The sequence below is a fragment of the Budorcas taxicolor genome, chromosome 4 (genome assembly GCF_023091745.1).
Source record: "Budorcas taxicolor isolate Tak-1 chromosome 4, Takin1.1, whole genome shotgun sequence".
Lineage (NCBI taxonomy): Eukaryota > Metazoa > Chordata > Mammalia > Artiodactyla > Bovidae > Budorcas > Budorcas taxicolor.
In genome coordinates, this window is record NC_068913.1 from 101,053,984 (window position 1) to 101,072,913 (window position 18,930).

The 18,930-nt window shown below is 38.0% G+C and overlaps 1 protein-coding gene across 1 annotated transcript in view; it reads left to right on the forward strand.

The window, feature by feature from the left end:
- The window catches only part of NUP205 (nucleoporin 205), a 77,472-nt gene that overhangs the window by 24,010 nt on the left and 34,532 nt on the right, over nt 1-18,930 (forward strand). Inside the window, exons 12-23 of the mRNA XM_052638558.1 lie at nt 653-858; nt 1,869-2,051; nt 3,028-3,078; nt 3,601-3,810; nt 7,062-7,161; nt 7,601-7,738; nt 8,833-9,022; nt 9,999-10,119; nt 12,420-12,501; nt 12,766-12,930; nt 13,257-13,381; nt 16,952-17,066. Of these exons, the coding sequence (XP_052494518.1) occupies nt 653-858; nt 1,869-2,051; nt 3,028-3,078; nt 3,601-3,810; nt 7,062-7,161; nt 7,601-7,738; nt 8,833-9,022; nt 9,999-10,119; nt 12,420-12,501; nt 12,766-12,930; nt 13,257-13,381; nt 16,952-17,066 (1,686 nt within the window). The remainder of the gene's footprint in view (nt 1-652; nt 859-1,868; nt 2,052-3,027; nt 3,079-3,600; nt 3,811-7,061; nt 7,162-7,600; nt 7,739-8,832; nt 9,023-9,998; nt 10,120-12,419; nt 12,502-12,765; nt 12,931-13,256; nt 13,382-16,951; nt 17,067-18,930) is intronic.

Genomic DNA, 18,930 nt, shown 5'->3' on the forward strand with positions numbered 1-18,930 from the left:
CTAGGCCTTTACTCTCAGTGCTTAGTATGTAATAGAGTACTGTAATCTGCAAATCAAGATTGTAGTTATCTCTCTCTTTGGGAATTTAATTTAAGCTCAACATTTGGGAACTGCTCATGGGAAAAGCAGCCCTGAATAGTTAGATGACAACATGGAGAAACGTCCTGGGTTAGAAGTAGGTAACTGACATCCAGGGCTTCCTAGGTGACTCAGCAGTAAAGAATCTGCCTCCCAGTGCAAGAGGTGCAGAAAATGTGGGTTCGATCCCTGGATTAGGAAGATCCCCTAGAGGAGAAAATGGCAATCCACTGTAGTATTCTTGCCTGGGACATCCCATGGACAGAGGACCCTGGTGGGCTGCAGTCCATGCGGTTGCCGAGTGTTGGCCATGGCTGAGCACACGCAGGGCAGGGCACCTGACGTCCAGAGTAATTTACCTTTGTACTTGGCATGGGCACCACCCATGTCTTAGTCCCAGGGAAAAATTAATCCAGAGTTCTAGTTTACAGAGGGTTTCTAACCGATTTTCAACACACAACATATCTAGGATAAAGGCAAACAAAATGTGTTGTTTTATGTTTATTTTCTCCCTCCATTTCCAAGCAAGTACTTAGACAGTTTTGAAAGGAAATTCTGTGCTGTTTCTTTACAGTTGAAAATATTCAGGGAGCAGGTGGCAGTCCTGTTTCCTGGGAACATTTCTTTCACTCCCTGATGCTTTACCACGAGCACCTCCGGAAAGATCTTCCGAGTGCAGATAGTGTCCAGTACCGTCACCTCCCTTCGCGTGGTATCACCCAGAAGGAGCAAGATGGGTTGATTGCTTTTCTGCAGCTGACATCTACCATCATTACTTGGGTAGGTAACCCACCCGCAGCATGTGAGTACAGGGTAATTTATTTGTATTCTAACACAGTGGCGTTTTAAGGAGCCCCCAAGTTTTCTTATAAAACTTAAAGCTTATAAGCGATAAATTTAGCATTTATAGTTGGCATTCTGTTCTTCTAAGTTCTTTGTTTCTTCATCTTTAAAGGCTGTGGTATTCCCTGCTTACTGCCAGAAGCGTGTAGGAAAATAATAGCCAAATTGTGTTGTTTGTAGTTTTTGATGTTGAATTGTACGAACTATTTATATATTTTGGGTGTTAACCCCTTACTGGTCATTTCGTTTACAAATATTTTCTCCCATTCTGTATATAGGTTGTCTTCATTTTGTTAGTGGTTTACTTTGCTCTGCTAAAGCTTTTAAGTTTAATTAGGTCCCATTTGTTCTGGTTGTTTCTGTTATTCGCTAGTGCAAAGCTAAGTTCCTTTGTCTGACATTCTCTCAGAAGAACAGGAATAGTGTCTTCTAACTTTATTGGTTTTTCCAGTAATGCTAAACATTATTCAAAGTCAAAACATAAAGTTTGTGATTATTTACTGTTGAATTAAATTGGAGTGATACTTGGTACTCTGTGTGTGTGTGTGTGTGTGTGTGTGTGTGTATTTCTATTTTTCTTCTCAGAAAAGGACAAGCTATTTTTCTCATTTATATATGACATTGTTCCAGAAAGGATTTAAAATGCCTAGGTAAGATTTATGTGACCCTGGAAGACTGTTTATCTCTGTTTGTATATATTGTTTTCTAGTCTTAGAACTGTAATTCAGTAAAGGCTATTTTTTTCCTCCATTTTTCTATATTAATTGAACTTGTGATCTGATTTGATCTACTGGTAGAGTTCAAGCATTTGCTCTGTTTTAGTATGTGTTAATTGAGCCTGTGAATACTCAGTGTAAATGTTAGCAATTTAGATGATTTTACTGGTCGTTTTTCTTAGCTTTTAAACATGCGAAGCCTGTCTTGTTCTTTCTGTATTCAATTCACAGAGTGAAAATGCTCGTTTGGCACTCTGTGAGCATCCTCAGTGGACGCCCGTGGTGGTGATTCTGGGACTCCTGCAGTGCAGCATCCCTCCTGTACTAAAGGCCGAACTACTGAAGACACTTGCAGCGTTCGGAAAATCTCCTGAAATTGCTGCTTCTCTCTGGCAGTCGTTAGAATACACTCAGGTAGTACTGTGTGCTCTCTTGTTTACATTACTACAGTTTGGAAGTGAGTTTTGATACTATTGAACAAGCAAGTGCATCTATTTGAAACTTAAAGTATACCGTGAACTTCCTGAATAGAAAGTTATGATTTTGGTACTAAGCATAACTTCAGAAACTAACAGACTTGGATTTTTCTCTTGGATCAGTTGACAACTTCACCAGGTTACTAGAGATTGCATTTTTCTTAAGACTTTGTTATTCAGTGTGTGTAAGATTAATAAATGGACAGAATTCCTCAAGTCTGTCTTTGGGTACTAGCCTGCGATAAGCCTTCAGAAGTCATCTGTACTCATTAAATGTGGAGGATGCCTAGTTTTCTTTTTAACTGCTTCCTTCTGTGACCCTTCCTGTCTTATAAAAGTCAAGTAAAATGTCTTATCAATTCTTATTTCTTTAGATATAAGCCCTGTTGGAATTTTTATGTCAAGATGGACTTATTCTATAAATGATGGAGTAACAAAGGAAAATAAGAATGTGTTCCATAGAGATATTTCTAGGAAAATGGTTAGGTGGAACATGCATTTGTCTTCAAAATAATATGAGATAAGGGAGACTGTGATTCTGACACATTGGTAGAAGCTACTGTTTTGAAGCAGTATTCTAGTTGATTTCTAACATATGTGTCTTGAAGATGTTAATGATACTTTATAAAAATGAAAATGAAGAAAGTTGATATGTGCTGGGAAGCTGGGCCACTTTTCTTTTAGTATTGATACTTCATTTTTTTCATTCAGAAGCATGTGAGTACTTATTATTGTCCTAAGTGCTTCAGTTCAGTTCAGTCGTTCAGTTCAGTCATTCATTTGTGTCCGACTCTTTGTGACCTCATGGACTATAGCATGCCAGGCCTCCCTGTCCGTCACCAACTCCCAGAGTTTACTCAAACTCATGTCAATGAGGAATGCTCCTAACATCACATTCTTCTTCTTCTTTGAAGATACTGCAGACCGTTCGGGTTCCAAGCCAGAGGCAAGCTATTGGTATTGAGGTAAAAGTTTCCTTTTAGTTTAAATTCTGTAGTCATGCATTCACATGATTAAAAGACTAAGAAAAATATATTCTTACCGTATTATGTTTCTGTAGTTTTCAAATTTGATGTGTTTTCATTTGAGGGTTTTCTGTGTTGAAATGCAGATGAAACTTTATGAAAGAGATCAAAACAATTTTGGTTTCAGAGCTGGAAAAGTATGTTAGTGGCAGCCATCAAGACTGAAAGTTTGGTTTGAACTGAATTTAATTTGGCTACTTGGGTCAGCTGTGAAGTACGAATTTACTTGTTTAAGTTTCCTTTTTTCTCTCTAAGCCCCCTTCCTCTTTTTTTAAAAGAAACATTTAAGATATCTGTTTTTAACTTTTGTATCTTTACCTCTAAATAAAAAAATTGTAATGTCTTTGTGGGTCTTTGAGTGTGATGTTATACCAGTAATAATGAGTTAAAGTCTGAAAAGTGGTTTGCACTTTAAAGCTAGTGGTTTTATGTTACTGAATTTCCTTCATTTTTCTTTGGAAGGTGGAACTAAATGAAATAGAATCCCGGTGTGAAGAATACCCTTTGACTCGTGCCTTTTGCCAGTTAATTAGTATCCTGGTGGAGAGCTCCTTTCCTTCTAATTTGGGTGCTGGGCTGCGGCCCCCCGGTTTTGACCCTTATTTGCAGTTCCTGCGAGATTCCGTGTTTCTCCGATTCCGTACAAGGGCTTACCGGAGAGCAGCTGAAAAGGTTATGTTCAGAGAAAAACTTTTGTTTCTTTATTTATTTTATTGCTTCTTTTTCTTTTATTAGAGGTATGAGATGCTATAAATTCATTTTAGCTTTTGAAAGTAAAATTTATAGTCTTAAACTGACATATCCATGGTCTGCTTGTTTTAAATGTATTAAAAAATACATTCAAGCATTAAAACCAAAGTAGTGATCAGTAATTTAATTGATTTATAACAGAGAAGCACACTGCTGGCTTTATGTACAATGATGCTTTGATCATGGTCTCAAAGATGGGAGAGTGTTACTATTTGCTTTATAAAATACAGTACAGTTTAAGAAATGAGGGTTAATATGCATTTTCAAGAACACATCTGGTGCTCAAAGCAGGATGTGTACCTTTGCCACGTAAGTTTGATTTCTTTTGTTTATCCTCAGAACTCCTTGTTTTCTAAATTTCTGTTCTTAGTTTTTCTGTCAACTTTTCCCCAGTTTCCTCATTTAATTTTCAGATTTGAGTCTGGTTATACCAAAAAAAATGTGTGCATCCCTCATAGCTCAGCCAGTAAAGAATCTGCCTGCAGTGCAGGAGACCCAGGCTTGGTTCTTGGGTTGGGAAGATCTCCTGGAGAAGGAAATGGCAACCCAGTCCAGTATTCTTGACTGGAGAATTCCATGGACAGAGGAGCCTGGTGGGCTACAGTCCATGGGGTCATAAGAGTAGGACATGACTTTACTGAACCACCAACTGTCACCACCAATTTAACTGATATGAAGTCATAGTCATTAAATCCTTAATTGAACAAATTTTGACCAAAATTGAACCAAAAATGATATACCTTTGGCAGTTGGAAACACACTATCCTTTATTGGGATGTTTAGGTTAGAGATTGAAATAAGTTTTAACTTACACACCAATTAGTATTGGTTAGTAAGTAGCACTTCTAGGTTGTGGAATCTTGGCTTAGTGGGAAGGCATTTTGTGGTTCATGAGATATACAAGCCTTGGAGAGAGGCCGAGGGAACACTGACGTTCACGCTCATATTTGCTCTGGTTGTAGTACACTCACAACTGGGCTTTTGTATATGTCATCTTATGTAATTATAATATTACTGCGAGGCAGGTACTATTAATATTCCCATTTTACAGATGGAGGCTTAGCAAAGTTCAGGAACTTGCCTAAGGTCCAGGACCAGGATTTGAACCTAGGACTCTGATTCCAGATCCAAGCTCATAACCACTAAGCTATGTAAGAGACCCTTTCAGGTTCTGACGTAATTCACTTTAGTCTATAATACTGTTTATTGGTTCACAGAATACCCTCGCAGACAGAATACCTTATAGGGACATTTCTAGTTTATTTTTATAGTTTGCCGTTTTTGAACCTGTTGGGTTTATTTGTTGTATTAATGATTATAAAATAATTTAGTTCATGCTACTTTGGGAAATTAGGAAAATACAGAAAAATACGTGAAGAAATTACATCACCCATAATCTTGTTACCGAAGGAAGGGGTAACTGCTTTTATTCTTTTTCCTTTGCATATCTACTTAAATTGAGGTAATTAGTGACATTAGCTTATATCCCTTTTTGGCCACTAAACATAGTATTATGAGGATTTTTTTCATGCTATTAAAGATACTTTGAGAAGAGTCTTTTTAATAACTGTATAATCATCACTTGTGTCTCACACAGCTTATTTTTCATTGCCATATTATTGGACATAGTTTGTTTCTAATATTTAGTCCCAGATAGCTGAAGTTTATTTTTTGTCAGTTGGTCTATAAGTTTTGCTTCTCATGTGGTTAAAAATCAATACCAACAGAGGTATATGTTTTACTAAAGGCCTAGTATTACCTTTTTGGATGAAAGCATTAATAGCAGTCATGCCTTATTAATAAAAGTCATTTCAGATGGATAATGGATGCTAACAGTTGCAGTCTCTTCAACAAAATGTTCTGATACTTTTTGGCATTTCTTTTAAATATCTTACTTGCTTTTTCTTAAAAAGGTCAGTATGACCTAAGGGTTTAGAGCTTTAGTCAGCTACTCTTTTTCTGTGCTTATTATTTTTCCCCCATGCATTTTTATATTTCTAGCACTGCTGCTCTTCCAGCTACCAATGATTTCCTAGCATATTACCCTAAGAAAATTTCCCTCAGTTTTGTGAATTTATTTCACTAGAAAGTCTTTTTTAGGTTTAATTTATATTGTTGTATTTCAGAACACTAGCTTATCACAAAAACAGTTCTTCGGTTTAAGATAAATAAATATAAGCAGTGTTTGAGGCAGCATATATATTTAGTAATCCTAAAGTCCATTAATAGAGAAAAATGAGTAATTAAACAAAATAATTTAAAATTAAGATTGTCGTAGTCCTAGTTTTAAAGATCAGCTTTGATAAAATTATATTCAGTGGAAATAATGACTAAAGTAATAATTTTAAAAACCATCTACAGTCACTAGACTCAGCCTTATTAAAATTTTATGTAGTAGATATTTTTAAACAGTTTAATTTTACTGTTTGTACAGTTACGTCTGTACAGTGTATTTTCCCTTTGGCATAAATATTTTTCCTTGGTGTTACATAGCTTTTAAAAGCATTTTAAACAAAGAGGTGAAGATGAGGTCATTTGGAGGAAGCCTACCAGTGATTTTTAACTTTGGCTAGAGCTGTGAACACTGCTCTGGGAGTTAGAAGTATGGGGCTGGGCCTCCAGCACGTTGGCTGCCAAGCTTTATGGTCTCGGGAAATCAGTCAGTGCTCTGAGCTTCACTTGCTTCACCTGCAAAATAAGAGTTGATGAGATGTTTTCTCAGATCTTGCCCAGCTGAGATCCTTAGAGAAACTGAATGTTTGATGCTTTTGGAGAAGTGTTCAAATGTGATGGTTTTCATTATAAGTTGAACTAGATTTATGAACTAAATTTATTTATAAATTTTAATATATAAATGGAATCCTGTATGGATAGATATTGGGTGCTTTAGATTTGTTGACAAAGCTCAAATATCTGCTGTAGAAATGTTTCTTTTTTAGAAATGTTTCTTTTACTAATTCTTTTATACCTGTTTTTACCTTGAAAAACTAGCCAGTCCACTGTCCTTTAGCAAAACAAAGCAGAATGAATTGGGCTTTCTGTATTGCTTCGAGTAAACAAAGTAGAAAAGGGGCTTCACACATTTTCTGGAAGAAAGTGAGAGAGATGAAAAACTTACCCAGTCTGTCACCTTGAACTGTTATTGTTACTGAAATATTTGTGTCTTTCTGTAGTGGGAAGTTGCTGAGGTTGTTTTGGAGGTGTTTTATAAATTGCTCAGAGATTATGAACCTCAACTTGAAGATTTTGTGGATCAGTTTGTGGAACTACAAGGTAATTTAATTCTGTCACTTTCAAACAAAGTGTCAGCTGTTTATACACCTGTTTATAATTTATAAATTACTATACATAAGATGTAAATTACTTCTGGTTATAAACTAAATTATAATTTTATATGTTTTGTTACATTGTTTTAGTCATTTTGATTGTTCTAAGCAAGAGAAAATAAAGTAAAATTTCACTGAATGTAAGAGTAAGGACATTGCCTACAGATTAATGAGTTACATATCAGTGTACCATGTGAACCAACTACTATGTGCAGATCAGCCCTTTTGGAAATAACCATTGTATATAGTTTGTGTTACTGTCTCTAAATTGAAGCTTGCTTCATTTGTTTAGATACTGTTTAATTTACAAATCTCATGTATCATAAAAAAGGGTGTGACAAAAACACTAATTCACCATCTCTTGGACTATGTTCTGTTCTATTTAGGAGAAGAAATAATAGCCTATAAGCCGCCAGGATTTAGTCTGATGTATCACCTTCTGAATGAGTCACCGATGTTGGAGCTTGCCCTTAGTTTACTGGAGGAAGGTGTTAAACAGCTTGATACCTATGCTCCTTTCCCTGGTATGTGCCTGAATGTCTTTATAGCTTGAAAACAGTTTTGCTGTTTTTGTCGTGTGTAAATTGAAGCTTTGAAGTAGATGACCTCTGAACTTCTTTTCACCATAAGATTTTCTCTGTATCCACAGTGTTGTTTTAGTGAGTCATACCATGAAAGTAAATTAAAAGTGAGAGCAGACTCTCATTATAACTGTCTTATTGCAGGGTCTTTGATAGGTAATCATAGTTCTCTCCTACAACTGTAACATCTCTAAATTTACAGTACTTTTTGTTTTGTTTTCTCCATTGTATTTGTAAAAGCACTTACTATAGGTGTGGTATATGATCAGTAAATTTCATTTACTATTACTATGTTATTATTTATTTATTTATTAAGTGCTTACTATGCACTTGGCAATTTTAAAAGCTCATTACATGTATTAATATATTTAACCTGTATGAAAGGCCTATGTGGTAGATTATATTATTTCCATTTAATGAATAAGGAAATTGATGCATGAAGGGGTTTCACATCTTTCTCCAGGGTCAAGGCTATGATTTGAGCTTAGGTGATTTGACTCCAGAGCCCATGAGTTGTAAGTTGAGAGGTGGCACTATATGTAGCCCTTGTTTATATTTTTTGCCTCTTTATTGTCCACATTTTCCACGTTGGTTATGTATTATTCTAAATCAGCTTCTCAGCCTCAGCACCACCGGCATTTTTGGCAGAATAATTCTTTGACGTGGAGGCTGTCCTGTGTGTTGTAGACCTCTACCCACTAGATGCCTATACTACATCCCTTGCTGTGACAATCATAAGTCTCCAGATATTGCCAGATGTCCTCTGGGGCCAGACTCACTCCCATCTGAGAACTCTGCTCTAAATAAGGAGAGAATGCAGGAAAAATTACTGAGAAACCATTGCATTAAACTAATCTGAGTCACAAAAGTTACAGTGACTTGTCTGAATGAGCAGTTCTATGATGTTAACTGCTAAAGGTTTGAAAACTTGAGGACTTTTTGAATCTGGAACTTACCCTTTTTCTTGTTTTCCTGAGAATTGATTCTGAGTTTCTAAGATTCATGTAGAACTCCCTAACTTTGATTTTGCTCTGTAGGGAAGAAGCACCTCGAGAAAGCAGTGCAGCATTGCCTTGCACTTCTCAATCTTACTCTGCAGAAGGAAAACCTCTTCATGGATCTGCTAAGAGAGAGTCAGCTGGCTCTGATCGTCTCTCCTTTAGAACAGCTATTGCAAGGAATCAATCCCAGAACCAAGAAGGCAGATAACGTGGTGAACATCGCCAGGTGAGTTCCGTGTGTAGGTAGAGAAATGGTGATGTGAATCAGATGGCATTCTAACTTTGATGTCCAAATCTGATCAGATCCGTAAGGCATCATGTAAGCATTTTTTTGGTCTCATTTTATTATTGTCTTCTTTTGTGTCTCTGATTTTAATGACTCTGAACCTTGTACTTTCTTTTTTCTTCTGATTTATTTTGTGCCCTAAATATTTCCAAATATAAAATGACATCTTAATATTGTCTCCTGTAGGGAAGTTGGATGTTTGGGGAATATAGGGAGCTGGGGAGCAAACTTTTCCTTGTGTGTGTTTGAGCCTCTGGTCGTTTGCTGGCAATGCAGTGTTCTGTAAATGGTGGGCACATCATCCCAGTCTCTGCCTTCAGCTTTACATCATGGCATTCTCCCTGTGTGTGTGGCTGTGTCTACTTGTCCCTTTTTTATAAGGCTATCAGTCATTGAATTAGGGCTGTCCTCAATGGTCTCATCTTTACTTGGTTAATTATATCTTCAAAGACTCTGTTTCCAAATAAGATCATTTTGGGTTTGGCTATCAACATGTGAATTTTGGGGAAACACGATTCAATCCATAACAAGGTTGCTCAGTCATTTCAGTCGTGTCTGACCCTTTGTGACTCTGAACTGTAGCCTGTGAGGCTCCTCTGTCCATGGGATTCTCCAGGCAAGAATATTGGAGTGGGCTGCCATGCCCTCCTCCAGGGGTTCTTCCCAACCCAGGGATTGAACCCAGGTCTTCTGTGTCTCCTGCATTGCAGGCAGATTCTTTACCACTGAGCCACCGGTGAAGCCCCCATAACAGGTTACATCTAGTTATTGATAGAAGGGGAAACCTTTGTCTAACTTACCAAAAGTGCAGTATGGGTAGGAGAGCCCTGGTTGTGAATGTTCTGTATTGAGTATGTATATAGTGAGAAGCAAAAATTTCATCACATTGTTCCTCAAATGTTTTCTTGTTTTAAAGATACCTGTATCATGGCAATACTAATCCAGAATTGGCTTTTGAAAGTGCCAAGATCCTCTGCTGTATCTCTTGCAATTCCAATATTCAGATAAAATTGGTTGGAGATTTCACACATGACCAGGTAACTGATTTTGTTATTGCTTTTCTTACTATTTTTTTTGGTACATCCAGAATACATCTTATTCTTGTATGTGGGAAGATTCTGAGAGTAAGTATATTTGTATATGATGGATGAAAGCCTACCAATGTACTGGGCTGTGATTTGTGTTTGGCGATGATACCATTCCCAGGGATACTCTTAATATGTATACTGTAGTGTGCAGTTATACTCTTTATTATAGTGTGTAACTGTATGGCCTAATGAGACCGTTTAATGAGCTTCCAGAAGCACGTTAAAGGGCTGATGGGTTTGTAAGTGCACCTTCTGTTTGTTTTTTGCATCCTTTGTTTCACTCCTCAGTGGCCTCTGTGCTGAGTGAGCCTCTGCGATTTTGATTTCACTGCTGTGAGTTGTCTGCTTCTGTGGTTTTGTTGTTGTTCTTTGCTGTTGTTGTTTAGTTGCTAACTCATGTCCAAGTCTTTGTGACCCTGTGGACTGTAGCATGCCTGACTCCTCTGTTCATAGGATTTCCCAGGCAAGAATATTGGAGTGAGTTGCCATTTCTTTCTCCAGGGGATCTCCCACTACACAGGGGTGGAACCTGTGTCTCCTGCATTGGCAGTCAGATTCATTACCACTGAGCTACCAGGGAAGCCTCTGTGGCTTTTTGGTGACCCACAATTGTGTCACTTCATGTGATACACTGCAGAGTGTTTTGCTGCTGCTGCTGCTGCTAAGTTGCTTCACCGACTCTGTGCGACCCCATAGCAGCAGCAGCAGCAGTAGCAGAGTGTTGTAGATGTTTTCTTCTTTCAGTCTAGTTCTCTTTCTATTCACTGAATAGCTATAATTGGAGAATCTGTTATTTTTCTTTCTCTTTATAGACATTCCTCCCCTTGTGTATTTCATGCTGAAATCACTGCACTAGCTAGTTGAAGAATATTATTGGGTTTTGGTATTTTGTAACAGGGATTCTTCTGGCATTTTGGGTGGACATATCTTCATTTTAGTGTAACTGTCTCTCAAATTGCTGGACTTTTAGCATCCCTGGTCCCCTGCCACTGTCTTTGAGTAGCAGTCCCTGGCCTGAAGACTCAAAATGCTCTCATATAATTCTAAGGGCCTTTTAGAGTGGCAGTACCACCCAGGTACTGAGAACCACTATTTATAGTAAATTTTAGATGTCTAGTCTGGTTTTTGGATGAAGTTCATGAAGCCGTATAATTAATTAGAAGATTTTGGATGCAGATTTTCAGTTCATTGGTGTTTGAGTTTGAATTATTACCAGTTTTAGTATCCTGCTAGAGTTCTTAAGGGCTTCCCAGGTGGCTCAGTGGTAAGGAATATGCCTGCCAAGCAGAAGACATGGGTTCAATCCCTGGGGAGAATCCCATGGACAGAGAAGCCTGGAGGGCTATAGTCTATGAGACTGCAAAGAGTTGGACATGACTTAGCGTACACACACACACACAGACATAGAGTTCTTAAAGGAGACAGAGTAGTATCTAATCTCTCAGCCCAGAAATATAAAACTGGTGTAAGTAATACATTTCCAAAGAGAAAAAATGAGAATTTATTTTATATTTTAGTTAAGATCAATAGCATAGAGTATATAATGAAGAGGTTATGAAATAGCAATTTAATGTTATTATTTTTAAAAACTAGTTTCATTCTTTGGGAAAGAAAATTAATGAAGCAAGTTTTAAAGGCAGTAAACTTTAAGTTTTTGTGTCTTAAATCATTTGTCTTTACTTATTTTTGGCTTTGCTGGGTTTTCTCTGCTTTGTGTGGGCTTTCTCTAGTTGCGGAGAGTAGAGGCTACTGTTCATTGTGATGCACAGGCTTCTCATTGCGGTGGCTTCTCTTGGTGTGGAGCACTGGCTCTGGGTGCACAGGCTTCAGTAGTCGCAGCATGTGGGCTCAGGAGTTGTGGTGTGCAGGCTCCAGTAGTTGCCACTCATGGGCCTTAGAGCGGGTTCAGTAGCTTTGGCACACAGGCTCAGTTGCTCCATGGCTTGTGGGATCTTCCCGGGCCAGGAATCGAACCTGTGTGCCCGGCATTGGCAGACAGATTCTTACCCACTGCTCTACCAGTGAAGTCCTCTTTAGTTACTTCTATAGCAAGCTAAATGGCACTCAGTTAAGGAACTGAGTTTTATATTAATTAAAAATTAGCTAAAACCTAATACTTTCCTTGGAGCAGATTTGCCTTTTGTCTTTATAGCCAAGCATTTATAATTATATATCATATTTATCATAGTTTCTCTAATACTTAGGACCTTTTAATAAACTGTCGTTTTAAAATCTTTATATGATTTCAGAGTGTAAGTCAGAAGCTGATGGCTGGTTTTGTAGAGTGTTTGGATAGTGAAGATACAGAAGAATTTGTACGTCTAGAAGAGGGTATGTCTTAGATTAACGTGTATTTTTAATTTTATGTAAATAAAAAAACTGTTGAATGTCTAGTGGTGACATAAGGGAATTTTGAGAATTTGCTAGCATAACAGTAAATAAGATTTTTGGGAAACCTCTTAAATCTGAACTTAATGTAATAGCTAATCTAGTAAACTAAAGCTAAGGAAGACATCTGAGGTTTGAGATACAAGTTTTATATTTTTCAGTTTGACCCATGGTAACTTTTTATTGCTTTGTTATTTCCACATTTAGGCTCAGAACTTGAAAAGAAATTAGCTGGAATCCGTCATGAAACAAGAATCCACATCTTGAATCTTCTCATTACCTCTCTGGAACGCAATCCACCCAATCTCGCTCTCTACCTGCTGGGCTTTGAATTAAAGAAGCCTGTCAGTACCACAAACCTGCAAGACCCAGGTGTCGCCACAAGACACACAGCCATTTTTTTTTCATATTTGTCGCTAAATGGTTATGTATTGAATTCTAAGCTCATGGGATAATTCACTGAAAGAAATAATGTATGAAAAATTATGTGACAGGTTGATTTTTGGGGGATTTAGATGAAGTCTGGACAAATTAAGCCTTGGAAAATTAGTATGTAACAAATTTTCTGTATCAGTGTTTGAAATGATATTTACAGTAGAGTGTATGTGTACAAAACTTTAAGTTTTATAAATGTATTCTAAGGTTTTTAATGCCAAAATTTGAAAAGAGAAGCTAAATTTTCTTTTGGTTTCATGCAGGAGTGTTAGGTTGTCCTCGGACTTGCCTTCACGCCATCTTGAACATCTTGGAGAAGGGAACTGAAGGGAGAACCGGCCCACTGGCAGTGAAGGAATCCCCTCAACTCGCTGAGCTGTGTTACCAGGTATGCAGAGGGCTGGACTTTGTAGCGCCCGTGAGCAGAAGCTTATGCTCGAATCCTTCGCAGATATGCGAGTACCACAGCAGGACTGAGTTGAAATGAGTTCATCTAGTGGTTTGACCAGTCTTTCATTTATGGGTAAAATCCAAAAAGCGCAAACTCAAGATCTTATAGATCTACAAGATCCTGTATGTTGATCTCTTGAAAAATAAGGGATGGATTTAGACGCACTGATACAGAAATTTTCCAAGGATGCTGTGTTTCAGGTTGTTTCTGTTTGGTGGAGAGAGTAGTGGATTAGGGTCAGAAGACCTCTGGTTCCTATCTCTGCCCCTTAACTAGCTAAGTCACCTTGGGTCTGCCAGGAAACTTCTCTCAGTTTTTAAATTTGTGAAATGGGCTCTTGTGAGACTTTAATGAGAATGCAAGAATGTAAGTGAAAGTACTTTTTAAGAACCATGAGCATTATACATACAGCTATATGTAAGGTGGTAGATAGTCAAATTAATGTAAGTTTAACTTTAGTGAGAACTGTTGTTTCACTTGTGTTTTATTCTTTTATTTCTTGTTTTCTTTATATCAAAAGTATTTTAGGAACTAGACTTGATAAGATACAACTAATTTCTCAATTTAAGTGACACCCTGATTCTCATTTTCATGGTAAGAAATGTATCATTAACTTCTAGTAACCTGGAGATTTTAGTTATTCTTCTATTTTTCTTTTTGTTATTCTTTACTGTCTTCTTCTATCCTCTGTCTCTCCAAACTTCACTTCTCAGTACTACAGCTTGGTCTTCCTGTGACTCCCTTAATGAGGGAACAAACTTGATGTATATTTTAGCATAGTGTTACTGATTCTGATGTACTTAGGTAGAAGAAATTGATAAGGTTAATCATCTGGGTTAAAGGAGTTAGGCAGGTATAAGAAGTGAATAAAACCAGATTTAAGACAAATAGGTGGGGAGAGGATCCAGGGAGAGGAGAATCAAGCAGGCTGGAGACCGTCTACCCTGCTACTCAGCCCCTGCTCATTTCTACCCTGTTGGATTGCAGACCCTGGTTTGTCAGATCCTCTGCTTTCCTAAACACTATACCAGCCAAACAAATCATGTCTAAACCAACAGATTTGTCAGTTTAATACATATGTTCTGTGACTCAAAATGTGCACCAGCATCAGCAGCGTCACCTCCTGGGAGCTTGTTAATGCAGAATTTCAGGCCCCACTCCAGCCCTTCTGGGTCAGAATCTGCCTTTTTAACAAGAAGCACTTCTCTGTTGTTAATGAAAGAGGCATCCTTTACCTCTAGGTTTATACTTCACTGTGTTTCAGAAAAAAATTGAACCTCTAAGAAGAGCTTGTTTAAAAATAAATCTAATGATGTGAAAGGGAAACACTCTGGGCCTTACTGACGTCTTCATCATCCAGCACCACAGGGCCGTCTGAGGGAAGAGCTGACCCCGAGCCTTGTGTCTTTGCTGTCTTCTCTTGAACAGTAGAGAGTTTTCCTACTTGGTCTTGGAAACTAGGAAGGGTGTCAGGCAAACCCCTGTAGAGTAGCTTGTCATGCTTTTGGAATTCACTTTTTTTGTCCTTCTCCCTTGAGCAGTATTACCTCCCCCATATCTTGGAGCATCTGTTCTTCTATCTTCTTAATTTACCATCTAATATGAATAACTTGATTTTGTTTTGAGAAGTTCAGTATTTATAGTGTCAAGAACAATATAATATCAAAGCTGTTTGAAAGACAAGCATATGTCTACAAGTATTTAAGCTTTACCTTGTGTTCCCTTCCTGTCTTTTCCTTGTATATATTAAATATATATTTACAATTTTGCGTCCTTCCCTCCCCCCAAGGGAGGGGAGAAACTTTCTATGTGCTACAATATAAATTACACTTAGGTTGTTGCCAGTTTTTCACTCTGCTTTACTCAGTGTCTTTAGTTATGCTTTGTTGTTTTGTATTTTTCTTAAGACTGTGTTTCTAGATCTATATTGAATTTACATTCAGTTATTACTAATTTTATAAAGTCGCAGAGAACGCTGAATTGGTGAATACTGAACCATTGCTCTTTGGGAATACATAGGATTAAATTTGCACAGGGGATTCTTCAGTTCAGTTCAGTTCACTTGCTCAGTCGTGTCCGACTCTTTGCAATCCCATGAATTGCAGCATGCCAGGCCTCCCTTTTCCATCACCAACTCCCAACTCACATCCATCAAGTTGGTGATGCCATCCAGCCATCTCATCCTCGGTCATCCCCTTCTCCTCCTGCCCCCCAATCCCTCCCAGCATCAGAGTCTTTTCCAGTGAGTCAACTCTTCGCATGAGGTGGCCAAAGTACTGGAGTTTCAGCTTTAGCATCATTCCTTCCAAAGAAATCCCAGGGCTGATCTCCTTTAGAATGGACTGGTTGGATCTCCTTGCAGTCCAAGGGACTCTCAAGAGTCTTCTCCAACACCACAGTTCAAAAGCATCAATTCTTCGGCACTCAGCTTTCTTCACAGTCCAACTCTCACATCCATACATGACCACAGGAAAAACCATAGCCTTGACTATAGGGACCTTAGTCGGCAAAGTAATGTCTCTGCTTTTGAATATGCTATCTAGGTTGGTCATAACTTTCCTTCCAAGGAGTAAGCATCTTTTAATTTCATGGCTGCAGTCACCATCTGCAGTGATTGTGGAGCCCAAAAAAAGTCTGACACTGTTTCCACTGTTTCCCCATCTATTTCCCATGAAGTGATGGCACCAGATGCCATGATCTTCATTTTCTGAATGTTGAGCTTTAAGCCAACTTTTTCACTCTCCTCTTTCACTTTCATCAAGAGGCTTTTTAGTTCTTCTTCACTTTCTGCCATAAAGGTGGTGTCATCTGCAGATCTGAGGTTATTGATATTTCTCCCAGTAATCTTGATTCCAGCTTGTGCTTCTTCCAGCCCAGCGTTTCTCATGATGTACTCTGCATATAAGTTAAGTAAGCAGGGTGACAATATACAGCCTTGACGCATTCCTTTTCCTATTTGAAACCAGTCTGTTGTTCCATGTCCAGTTCTAACTGTTGCCTCCTGACCTGCATACAGATTTCTCAAGAGGCAGGTCAGGTGGTCTGGTATTCCCATCTCTCTCAGAGTTTTCCACAGTTTATTGTGATCCACACAGTCAAAGGCTTTGGCATAGTCTTAGATCCCAATAATTATATCAACTAATTAACATATAACCTTGGTTTTTAGAAGTTACTTCTGAGTAATTTGCTGCTAATAATAGTTAAAATACTAAAACTTATTTTTAAACATGTATATATGTTAATATATTTAGGGTGATTTTAAAGATTAGTCCTATAAGAATGTTGTTAGCATTCTCCAGTTGCATTTTTGTATAGTTTGAGTTAGGATGCTAAGAACTGCTTGTTACTCTGCATTTTTGTTTTATATATACATATGTTTATCCTTTTTGCTTTAGTTGTTTATGGTTCTTAGTTTCCACTTAATAGATTTAAGTTCAACCTTTTTATTTAAATCTGTAATATAAAAAGCTAATTTGAGGATTTTCTTATGTTACTGTAATTCTGTAGGTGATTTACCAGTTATGTGCATGCTCTGATACGTCTGGTCCTACTATGAGGTACTTGAGAACCAGCCAGGACTTCTTATTTTCTCAATTGCAGCATTTGCCATTTTCTAACAAAGGTAGGACATTTTTCTCCCTTACTATTAAAACAAATATATAAAGTCTGTGTTGAGTGATTTTAATTTTATAATATTTTGGGGTAGCATTTGACAAGTCCAAGTCTATGCTTAAACCAGTAATGATAAAGAAGTTAATCCAAGCCTATGCCCCGACCAGTAATGCTGAAGAAGCTGAAGTTGAACAGTTCTAAGAAGACCTACAAGATCTTCTAGAACTAACACCCAAAAAAGATGTCCTTTTCATTATAGGGGACTGGAATGCAAAAGTAGGAAGTCAAGAAACACCTGGAGTAACAGGCACATTTGGAGTACAGAATGAAGCACGGCAAAGGCTAATAGAATTTTGCCAAGAGAACACGCTGGTCAACACCCTCTTCCAACAACACAAGAGTAGACTCTACAGATGGACATCACCAGATGGTCAACACTGAAATCAGATTGATTATATTCTATGCAGCCAAAGGTGGAGAAGCTCTATACACTCAGCAAAAACAAGGCTGGGAGCTAGCTGTTGCTCAGATCATGAACTCCTTATTGCCAAATTCAGACTCAAATTGAAGAAAGTAGGGAAAACTGCTGGACCATTCAGGTATGACCTAAATCAAATCCCTTATGATTATACAGTGGAAGTGAGAAATAGATTTAAGGGACTAGATATGATAAACAGAGTGCCTGAAGAACTATGTACTGAGGTTCATGACATTGTACAGGAGGAGGGGATCAAGACCATCCCCAAGAAAAAGAAATGCAAAAAGGCAAAATGGTTGTCTGAGGAGGCCTCACAAATAGCTGATAAAAGAAGATAAGCTAAAGGCAAAGGAGAAAAGGAAAGATACCCATTTGCATAAGAATAGCCTTCCACAGTGATCAGTGCAAAGAAATAGAGGAAAACAATAGAAGGGGAAAGACTAGAGATCTCTTCAAGAAAATTAGAGATACCAAGGGAACATTTCATGCAAAGATGGGCTCAATAAAGGACATCTGGTATGGACCTGACAGACGCAGAAGATATTAAGAAGAGGTAACAAGAATACACAGAAGAATTATACAAAAAAGATCTTTACGACCCAGATAATCACGATGGTGTGATCACTCATCTAGAGCCAGACATCCTGGAATGTGAAGTCAAGTGGGCCTTAGAAAGCATCACTACGAACAAAGCTAGTGGAGGTGATGGAATTCCCTTTGAACTATTTCAAATCCTGAAAGATGATGCTGTGAAAGTGCTGCACTCAATATGCCAGCAAATTTGGAAAACTCAGCAGTGGCCACAGGACTGGAAAAGGTCAGTTTTCATTCCAATCCCAAAGAAAGGCAATACCAAAGAATGCTCAAACTGCTACACAATTATACTCATCTCACTCACATGCTAGCAAAGTAATGCTCAAAATTCTCCAAGCCAGGCTTCACCAATGTGTGAACCGTGAACTCCCAGATGTTCAAGCTGGTTTTAGAAAAGGCAGAAGAACCAGAGATTAAATTTCGATTGGATCATGGAAAAAGCAAGAGAGTCCTAGAAAAACATCTACTTCTGCTTTATTGACTATGCCAAAGCCTTTGACAGTGTGGAGTACAAAAAACTGTGGAAAATTCTGAAAGAGATGGGAATACCAGACTTTCTGACCTGCCTCTTGAGAAACCTATATGCAGGTCAGGAAGCAACAGTTAGAATTGGACATGGAACAACACACTGGTTCCAGATCAGGAAAGGAGTACATCAAGGCTGTATACTGTCACCCTACTTATTTAACTTATATGCAGAGTACATCATGTGGAATGCTGGGCTGGATGAAGCACAAGCTGGAATCAAGATTGCTGGGAGGAATATTGGTAACCTCAGATATGCAGATGATGCCACCTTTAT